The sequence below is a fragment of the Egretta garzetta genome, unplaced genomic scaffold (genome assembly GCF_000687185.1).
Source record: "Egretta garzetta isolate BGI_Z169 unplaced genomic scaffold, ASM68718v1 scaffold208, whole genome shotgun sequence".
Classification (NCBI taxonomy): Eukaryota; Metazoa; Chordata; class Aves; order Pelecaniformes; family Ardeidae; genus Egretta; species Egretta garzetta.
In genome coordinates this window covers 1,531,078-1,541,945 of record NW_009260403.1, presented here as the reverse complement: position 1 = coordinate 1,541,945, position 10,868 = coordinate 1,531,078, and the positions used below count along the sequence as shown (strand labels likewise).

At 42.2% G+C, this 10,868-nt stretch overlaps 1 protein-coding gene across 1 annotated transcript; it reads left to right on the top strand.

Moving 5' to 3' along the window:
- The first annotated feature begins 565 nt into the window (after positions 1-565).
- Positions 566-10,601, top strand: ARL5A (ADP ribosylation factor like GTPase 5A). Its single transcript, XM_009643432.2, has 6 exons — positions 566-660; positions 1,856-1,916; positions 5,005-5,152; positions 6,371-6,454; positions 9,182-9,333; positions 9,853-10,601. Exons 3-6 carry the CDS (start codon positions 5,009-5,011, stop codon positions 9,899-9,901), a joined length of 429 nt encoding a protein of 142 aa, XP_009641727.1. The 5' UTR covers positions 566-660; positions 1,856-1,916; positions 5,005-5,008; the 3' UTR covers positions 9,902-10,601.
- The last annotated feature ends 267 nt before the right edge of the window (positions 10,602-10,868 follow it).

Genomic DNA, 10,868 nt, shown 5'->3' with positions numbered 1-10,868 from the left:
CCCTCGGAAACCGGCCCAGCTTCGGCCACCGGGGCGAGGTGGCGGCGTTCCCGCAGCCCCGGCCGGGGAGGGGTGGCCCGGGACGAGAAGCTGCGGGCCGGGAAAGTTGTGGGGGTTTTCACCATTTTACCTCCTCTAAGTCGGTGGAAAGCTCGTTTCCTGAAAGGTGGATGTTAAATTATTTAACGTGTGCCGAAAGAAGGCAGCTGTGTTGCGTTGCAGCCTGTAGTCTCGGCTTCTCCTCTGCAGAGTATGCTTTATTAATGGTCTTGAGTGATCAGCCTCGGTATCTGGCAAAATTGCTCGCCCGTGGAGCAAATGTTATTTATGACTTCAGATTTGTAACGTTTAAGGTTTAACGTTATAACGTCAGTAGGGTTTAAGGGAGAGTTGTGGCTTTATCTATAAAACACACTGATGCTCCGATCCCTGTTTATAAGGTCTTCTAAACACGATTTTGAGTGAACTTAAATACGCTTCCACATGCATGTTGAATGTCCCAGCTACATGCCCGTTAACGCTTAGTGCAAATCCAACAAAATATTTTTGTCTTGTAGCATCCAGCCCCACCTCAGACCTTCTGTTCCAGCTGATTTCCTAACATCCACTATGCTGGCAACATCACACCAGAAACAAAAGTTCCTAGTTATGTGGGGTCAGGTAAGCAGATATTTTTACAATATTGTGCAGTTATGCAAAGTTATTAAAACTGGACTTTATATTTGATGGTATGTAAGACAACTCTGCAAAACCACACAATATTGATAAAATCCAAACCAAACCCCACTTACCTGACCCCTATCCCCTCCCTCTCTCCTCTGCGCTAAATCAATGCGAGTGTACTTTGCTAACATTTTTTTTAAGCTTGGGCAGACTTATAATGGCTTTTTGTTGCCCTTGTGGACCACTGGGGAGGGGGGGGAAGAAAGCCCCTTCTCACAAAGCTTTTGCTTGCCTGAATAGTACCACTGAAGGCAAGGTTATCTCTGCAAGTAAAAGCTGTGTAATAGAGCTGAGAGAAGGCAGCACTCACTCATCCTGGAAATCATAAATTTGAACATGCTTGGCAACACCAGCTGTAGAATTCAAATTCAATTTTGTGATGTATAGGGAAGAAGGTGCTAAATAGCAACAATAATTGATTCTGGCGTTGAGCTCCAAAATGTGCTCGCATATGTGTCAGAGTAGTTTTGTGTCGTACTCGTTGGTTCATCTAAAAGTAAATTGGGTGAACGCGTACTGTAAAATATTCGTAGGCAAATCTGTTCTCCAGGTTCCAAACCTGCTGAAAGGAAAAGAGGACACTGCAGGAGGCAGGTGGATCACCCTGCTTACAGCACAAATCAGGGTTTTTGTGGCTTTTAACAACTCTTTGCAAAGAGATTAAGATGTTGCAGGCCATAATAAATGTATGGCCTTGGAAATGAACATTTAACACGTGTAAGCATGCGTTCTGGAGAGCTACTGTCGTTGGGGAGAATAGAAAGTACAATCTGTTACAATCTGTTACAATCTGCACAAACCGGTAGAAGCTTGGGAAAGGATTCCAGTGTGAGATTGCTCTGGCAGTTCAGAGAAGGAAAAAATCTGCATGTAATCTCAGAAATTGTTCCTGTAGATATGCAGGTGGGGAAAACTCGACACTCACTCACTCACCTGCTCAGAACAGTACACAGGCTTGTACACCACAGACAAACCAACTTTTGGGCATAGCCCATGAAAACGCAGCACCTGAATTTTGGCAGGGTTTGCTTAGGAAATCAGTCAAAAATGCAACACTAACCTTGTTTCATAACGCAGTTGTTATTGTGATAGCAAAGTTAACTGTGATTTACGAGTGATATTTTCATTGCAGAGCACAAAGTCATCATTGTTGGTCTGGATAATGCAGGAAAAACGACCATTCTCTATCAATTGTAAGTATGAACTGCAGATGACGTTTCACGTATGTCAAGATGTGTGTTGTATATATTACTCTGAAGTGTTGTCGCTGCTTTCCCTGTTCTTACTTTGGGAGCTTTACACTGAAGAATTGCTGAACAGTATAGGTGGCAGTGGGTCAAAGCGTGTTTAGAGTTTGGAAAGGTCTGAATTTTGCCTGGTATATAAATAAGGTTTTGTTCAGAGCTTTTATTTATCAGATTACATTGCTATTACCACTTAATCACAACTGCCTTTGGTGTCACCATGCAGGCTGTTTGCCAGCTCCGTAAAATATGATTATGTTGAGGGTTAGCCACAGGACAACGCTGCTAAACTGATCCATGCCGCAGCATGTAAATACTAAACAAATTGTTCTGCGAGTGGCAAAGCAGGGAAGCCTGACGTCTCCTTGCCGTGATTTGTGTCCTGCGTACCAAGATGTAGTTTCATGTCGTTTGTGGTACGGGGTGAAAGAGGAAGGCAGAGCACTGGCTGAACCCAGGGCAGCCCAGCTCTGCGGCCGGCTGGCAGCCCATGCTGTCGTGCAGCTTCTGCCTTTCATCCCGGCACTGACTGCTGTTTGTCTTGCATTAACCTTGCCGCTGGTTTACATGAAGCTCGTATGAGCTTTGTATCTCTGGTCCTCAGCTGCATTTTGATAAAAGGGTACAAATTTGTCCACAGACTCAAAAGCTCCTAGGTGGGACAGGCGACTCAAGGTCTGTTTCTAATAGAAACAGATCTGCGATTTCCCACACAAAGTAGTCTGGTGTTAGGGATTGTTCCTGAGTCGGTACAAAAAAATAACTCCTGTTAAGCGATATGGCTGTACCCATCCAATCGTGCACTTAAAATATGCTTTCTTAAAATGTTTGGATTTTGTAAAATTATGATCTGCTTTTGCCTTTCTGAAATGTGAAGCATTTCCATGCAGCGTTTCCAGTCACTTATGCCCTAGCGCGCTCTGCAGAGGAAGTGAAAAGATGAAGGTGGTTGTGGCTATTTAAATTGGGAATGAGAGATTTTAAAAAGTAGAATGAAGAATATTTTTTAAGACTAGTTAACTGCTGCAGCTGAGGGCCGTCCTCAGTGCATTTTAATGCTGCCTGTGTCTTTCCACTTCCTCCACAAATGTCTCATGATTATTCTTCTCATCTTCTTGTTTCTGCAGTCTCAGTGGGTTGGGGTTTTTTTCCCCTTTTGTACAGTGGATCCCTATATGCCTCCTTTTCCTTTATACTCATTTTAGCTCCACAGGACTTCCCCTTCTCTCCTCATATTCCCCTTCCCCTGTTTGCCGCTTTGACAGAGCTCTGTGCGAGTGCTGTCCTCTGTTCCTCCTGCCTGACTCCTCCTTAAACCCTACCTCCCATCTGTGCATACCCCATTTTCTTCTCTTACCATTTCTTTGTGGCAGATAAGCATTCCGAGCGTGAACGAGTATATTTAATCTCTGTTAAGAGACGTTTAACATCTCTTTTCGTAAGAGATGTGCAGAGATAACTGTCAGGATAGCTAGTATTGGTGCTTGCACTGGCCGTTACTTTGATGTCATGGAGGGTCATGGCAGGCGTCAGGGTGGTGATTCTTCTGACAGGTCGTGGCAGCTCCACAGACACTGCGTTTCTTCCCGTTCTCGTACTCGGATCTCCTCCCTCCCCTCAGGTAGCAGTAGGATTTTGTGATCAGGTGTCTAGAAATGCCATTAAGCTTCACCCTCACCTCATTTTGGTGGGGAGGAGGGAAAAATCCACCTATCGTATTGCAAACTGCGAGATGCCAACAGCCTGAATGTGAAAGGCTGCAGGTTCAGCCAAGGAAAGGGGATTCATGATCAGTCTCTTCCAAGCATTAAAAGAACTCTGCTAAAACCTGTTTTTTAAATATTAAATCAGCCATGGGAATCTTCTTACATCATTGTTATCCATAACTTGACTTTATGATTCTTCTTCTTCATTCCTTTATATAGTTGCCTTCAAATGTGTATGGTGAGCAGGTTTCTTGTTACGTGCTGCTGAGACACTGGGTAACTGGGATTCCTTTTCATACCAGCAGACCATCCTGCTGAGACACTGGGTAACTGGGATTCCTTTTCATACCAGCAGACCATCCTTTTACCTCCTCGGTTCTCTGTATCCTCTTCAAGGAATATTCCAGCACTGTTACAAGTCTCAAATCGCTGTCATTGTAACCAAAATCTCTGCTAAGGCTTCAGAAAATGTTCGTGTAAAATGAAAAAATGTATCAAGATTATCAGAAGAAAACTAATTTGAAAATGGTTGATGTTTTCCTTGGAGCTACTTCTAATTTTTTTTGCATATCCCATACAGTAGAGTTTAAAAAATTTGATCTTTAGGAGTATCCAGAGTACGCATTTGGTTATCGCTATTGATGTGAAAATGGTTGTCTTAATGACAAAGTTGCACTCTAAAGTATCTCAGTATTTTTGAAACATTTAATGTCTGCGTTTGTCTCCAAAAAGTAGCTTTATTGGACTATGCTGAAGGGGGAGAGAAGAAAGTTTGGATGTAAAGTAACTGAATTGTGAAGAAAGTACGTTCTCGGGGGCCTATATGGGAACAAGAGTGAGATGTGGTATGCTTTGCGGAGCTGGGTGATGAGTTGTTGTTTTTCTGAAACCTTGGAAATCTTGTGGCTTAACCACATTCTTGAAGCAAAACAACTGTTCTCTCCCATGCGTGCCAAAATCAGCCTGGAAAAAGAAAAGCTGACTGCTTAAAACAGCGTCTGAAACAAATATTGTCTCAGCTTTATGATTTAATTAATTAAATACAGTTTTTTTCATGAATGCGCTCTCAGCTTTGTAATTCGATTATTATATAGTTCACGGAGTCCTTTTTTTATTGCCATTTTTATTTCCTGTTATTTTTATTCACCATCCACTGTCAAACCTTGTCTCTATTGCCGCATAAGGAGCGTTTGCTAAAATTCCCCCACTAAGGCTTCTACCTCGGAATAACCAAGTTTGGTTTTTGTAGAAGTAGGTCAATTTGGAGTCCTAAGATGCTCGATAATGCAGTTTTTGCAGTTTCTCACAGAGTTGCTCTCTTCCCTCTGCAGCTCCATGAACGAAGTGGTGCATACCTCACCCACCATAGGGAGTAACGTGGAAGAGATAGTGGTTAACAACACGCGCTTTCTGATGTGGGATATCGGAGGGCAGGAGTCTCTTCGGTCTTCGTGGAACACCTACTATACAAACACCGAGGTGAGAATGAACGCCTCGCTGGAAAACTTAGTGTAGTTATTGCTGGTGGAGGGAACGCAGCGTACCCGGGCTCTGTCCCCCAGGGGGGGAACGCAGCGTACCCGGGATCTGTCCCCCAGGGGGGGAACGCAGCGTACCCGGGATCTGTCCCAGACACACTTCCAGAGGGCGGCCTTAACTCTGCTTTGAATGTTACCGTAGCTACTGCAGGGTACTCCTGGTTTGATTTTTGAAGTCTCCTCCTTAGCGAGCTGTTGTACGACTTGCTTTTATGTGTCTTGCATAAGATGCATAATACGGAGCTGCAATTAAAAACAGCTTGTTTGGAAGGATTCTCTTTCTAGGGATCTGCGGCCTCAGGGCAGGTGCTCAGTTTGTCTTGGTATTGCAGATCCCTGTGTTTACAGGTCCCCTCTTGTGGACCGTGACTGCTCTATCTCTGTATCAGGTACTCTAAAACCTGTGTAACCCCTCAGCAGCAAGACTGAAATTCCAAAAGTTTTCTTCCCAGACTGTGGGAGCTCTACCTTGCAAGCTCCCATGATGAGTTTACTTAAGGACCCCCAAGAATTTTAAGAACTCTTTAGCCATGAAGTTGCAGCACATATACTGAACTTGATTAAAATAATGATTTAAGTCAAGGTTTCCCATGTGTTATCAACTGTGGCTTTTAAAAAAAGATATTTTTTTATAATTAACTTTGTTCTCCTCTGCTTCCCTATAAGATGCTATGATGTGTATCTGCATGTGGGCTCTTGAAGTATGGCACTTACGGGTTTTTTAAACCCCTTGCAAATATCTATTTGCATGCTATTTGAAATAGAGGAAGAAAGCTGATACAGTTCACCTTTTTAAGGCTGCAACAAATTATTGGAGGGATCTGTGTGCTACCTCAGTTATGCTAAGCAAAGAACAAAAACAGATCTGGGGTTACAGAGAAACACTTGCTTTCAATGTAAATTTTTCGCTTGAAATGGGAAGTCAGAAGATGTGTCAGAGCTACTTTTGTATGCAAACCAAGGCATAAGTTGCAAACCATACCACTGCTGCGGGTAATCGTGCTCTGGCTGGGAGGAGTGTACCTGGAATAGGATGCTCTCTGATAATGCAGCTGACTGTCTGGGTAACGTGATGGGAACAGTACGCTGTTCTGCTGACAAGTGAGCAGCCAGAAGGATGGGGTTTGCTCTCTGACTAACACTTTTTCACTTCTTAAAGTTTGTGATAGTCGTTGTGGACAGCACAGACAGAGAGAGAATTTCCGTGACTAAAGAAGAACTGTATAAAATGTTAGCACATGAGGTGAGTAGACCCTACGTTTTCTTTGTTTTAATATTTATTGTCAGTAAGGTCTGGATGATACATGTCAAGGGAAGCAGATTCGCATGCTGTTTGTGAAAGTTCTTGCTTGGTCCTGCTAGTTGGAGATGGACCGGAATGGAGAGAGGCCTCTCCAGTGAAGCCCAAAGCAAATGCTAATGTTGTCCCAGCTGCGGGCAGTACCGCATCGGAGCTGTCTTGTTCCCGCTAGAGGCTCTGTCTTTTGTGAAGCTCGCAATAAAGCTGTAAATTAATACCAAATTACTGAAGAGAACTCCCACAAAGGTAGCTTTTCAACTTCTGAGCCCTTCAGTGAAACAGAAGTTAGGACCTATAAATTACTTTTGTGGGTTTATACTCCTGTCTGTGTTAATAGCTGAATGAGATAGTTTTAAAAAAACATTGTTTCCTCCAACAACTTAATTAATATTTTTGATCGCGTCATGGTTGATCTGTGTTTTCTGTTTGCACAGTGAAACAGATACAGCCTTAGTAATACATCTTACAGCAACCAGCTGTAAAACTGAAGGAACTGATTGCTTATGACTGTCGTAGCCGTCATTCTCTTTGTACTTGGAGTTACAGAACCAGAGTCAAATTTGCTAACTTGTAAAGACCCTCTTTAAAATTGAGCCCTGTGTCAGGTCTAAATCTGGGTCTGATTCAGAAATACCGGCCTGACGTGTAAGCCAAGGAGCACCTATTGCTTGACCTGAATGTCCCAAAGACTTTGATCTGTCCATGCAGGGCAGCAGGACCGGAGCCCCAATTTTTACTGAAGATGTATTTATATAAGCTTGACTACTGCTGGGACTCCTAAGATGAGTTTAATGCAAACTGCATCAGTTTGTATGAGATGACACTGAGCTTCCAAATTTAAGTGTCAGAATACAAAGATGTGCATAAAATTGGTGGCATTATATCCCAAAATATTACACCTATATTTAAACTATAGGCACTGTTTAGTAGATGACTGCAGGAAGGGCGAAGACTGCCTATGTATTTCCTTTGAGTGATCATGGTAATCTAAAGCATTTGAGAAAAAATAAGTGCTTTGCCTAGTGTCTTGAATTTCTAATTTTTGATATTTAAATTAAAATTTTACTTACTCTCATAAAATAAATTCTAATAAAGTAGGTCTGGCTTTCTTGGTCGTGGTGGAGTGTTAAATGTGGCATGGGGAGACCATTGCCGTGGGGTCTGGCTGCTGTCGTAATTAGAATTTCAGAGATGTACTCGTCAGTCTGTTGCAGTCGCTAAACCAAATCTGCATCTTCTGTTTCATAATCCATAAAGGAAGATGCAGAAGTTCTCAACGAACTGAATTTGAAATGAGGGAAGTCTAGAACTCCAAGCAGCGTGAAAGCCCTTGCTTCATGTTGGGAGACTATTTCTGTGCTCCGAGAGCGCCCATCTAACAGTAAATGTGCCCATTGTTTTACAACAGGATGTTTTCAGTCTATTCTGCTCACTCTCCAGGTGTTGTGACGTTTGAAGAGAGCAACAATACATATAAGCTGAAATGGAAGTCAAATATTTATTTAGAATAGCTGTTCCTCGTGGTCCTTGGAAATCTTTTATTTCTGCTAACCAGTTCAGTTGAATTTCTGTTAAGGCAAAATCGAGTTGCCCGGGTCAGTTCCAACTATTTTCTGGACCAGTAGATCGTTTGGGAATGAATTTTACTGCTTGTAAAACTTAGTGTGCCTAATAGGCATTTAAGTGAATTAGCTGTCTTGGCTTCCTGGGAAGACCTTTTTGCCATCAGAGGGACAGATTTTCAATAATAGGTGCCTGTACTAGTGTAATTCCAAGCAGCTTGAGATAAAATAAGCTTGCCCCTAGAGTTGCTGTTCTCTAAATCATTAGTACTGATGTTTTAAACATTGCGTGGGTCTTAAAGAAGTTTATTGCAATTTGCTTGTTCGTGTAGATGTCCATCCTTTGATTCTAAAGTAGCGTTAAGTGATGATTTGCTACAAATTTTGTGTATCCTCTAAATAAAACATTACTGCAGCTTGCTTTACGCTGTCAGTGGCAGTCTTAAGACTTCTTAATGGGTGGGATTTCCCTCGCAGAGGGCTGCTGCGCAGGCAGAGCCTACTTCTGGCTCTGGTGAGCTGCGGTGCCAGGCTGGGTGCCAGCACACACGCTGCCAGTGCGTGTTGCAGTCAGGCTTGGCGAGGTTTTACCAGTGCTTAAAAAGTTCTGGTGGTATAACCCGCTGTTGCCCCACATAAGAACTGCTGCGCTGTCTGCTGATTTGGTACTGAAATCAATCTTAGCAGCGTGGTAATACATAAAAGTGTGGTGCGTATATATAAAAGCAAGGCTCAGGAGAATGCAGTAGTTGGTTTGGATACCCAGGCAGGACTGACCTGCAAGGTCAGGGTTAAATGGGAGGCCTTGACTGCTGGAGGTGTGTGGCGTTATTGCAACTGCAGAGAGACAGACAGGGTGCCTCTGATCCTCACGGAGCGCAACAACGTATCGTATGTGGATTAACAGATCAAACTAGGCAAAAATTGGATGTTTGGATTGCTGGATCAAAGGATTTTCTGAAGTTACGTGTCGATCAGCTTGCAGCATTTCATAGATTAGGTGGTGTTTGGGGATTTTTTTTTCCTAGGGCATAAGATTCCTACTTTGGTATCACACCTTTTGCCTCTGAGGGCTGATTTGTAATCACCTTTTTTTCTTTCTCCCTAGGACTTAAAAAAAGCAGGTTTGCTGATCTTTGCTAACAAACAAGATGTTAAAGAGTGTATGACGGTAGCTGAAATATCTCAGTTTCTGAAACTGACTTCAATTAAGGATCACCAGTGGCACATTCAGGCGTGCTGTGCTCTAACTGGAGAGGGGTAAGAGTTATTCTTGTCTGTAGGAGGGGAATCTTGAATTATTTTGTTATTTTTATTGTGGTGTTTGGTTTTAACACACATTCCTCCCCTGTCAATAATAATCTTGCACTTAAAGAGTTTTGGGCTCAGAACATACTGACTTGGGATCGGTGTGATCTGAAAACCAACTTTCACATCAAATCTACAGGCTCGTCTCACAGTGGTAAAACTATGTGATTTGGGCCTAATAAGGGCAGGGGTGGGAACAACCTAAAATCTGTTCTGGTTTATTAAGAATAATTGTAATTAGAGATAACTTCAGTGTACGTCTTGAAGTGCTGGGATCTGAAGTCTCTCACCCGTAGATTGCATAATAAGATCTAGGAAATACTGTGCTCAGAGCGAATTGTTTCTGGAAGTGATTCCTTCAGTCAGAATTACAGGGTTCTTAGGAAAAATTTAAACTGGTGCCATGGAATTATCTTTAAGTTATCCTGAGAAGTGCATGCATTCCTTAAAAATTGTCTGTTTCGTTTACAGACTGTGCCAAGGACTCGAATGGATGATGTCAAGACTTAAGATCAGATGATTTTTAATGACCTCTTTGCACAGACATTGCTTAAAAAGAGCTGTACCCATGATTACCTTCACAGTGGCAGAATTAATGGGTTAGATGTATTTATACTGAACTGATTTCAACTTTATTTTCTACGTAGATGCACACACACATACGTGTATATAAATTAAGACCATTCAGCAAAAAGGAAGATGCAGTCGATGGCTCCAGTTTGGCTTCCTGTTTGTTTTCCTCTGAGGATGCGTTTAAAAGCTGTGATCAACCTTCTTTTCAAGATACAGCCACTTAAAACAGTCCAGTGTTGAGTGTGGTGAAGATGAAGTGAGAGGAAGGAGCTTTTAATTTTGCGTTTTATTCTTTCATTGTAGTCCTCTCTAGTTGAAGATGTTGGCTTCATTATTCCAGTAAATTAGCAAACAAATCAGTGGCGTAGATACCAACTTTCCAGTATTTTTAAGGTTACCGATGTTACAAACGCAAAAATATTTTCCTGTATGTGTACTGTACATATTTGTGTATATTTATACCTCAATTTTAGGTTAATTGCAATCTGTTCAGACCAGTGTGTAAAGCGGAATCAGTATGTTGACCGTAGTACTAATATTTGACATCGCCAACACGTCACAACTTCTTTTCCTTTGTTGTCTGTATGGCTGTAGCGTCCATCAGGCAGTTGGCTTACCACAACTTCATAAAGCAAACTCTCTCTTAAGACCACTGCTTGTTTCTCACATGATTTTTCAGTTAGGGAGGATGCCGTAATGGATGGGGGCGTATGGATTGAGCTTCAAATTACAGTGTCGACAAACAGTAAAAATTTGCCAAAGAGCTTAAAATGAAACGGATTTTCTTTTTTTTTCTTCTAGTCATCATTGGATTAGGTGATTCTGAAAAGTGCATGTCATGCTGTCCTATGGTTCTGCTTTTCCTTTTCTGCAGTACTGTTCATTTACGATTCGAGTCTAATAGAAGTACCTTT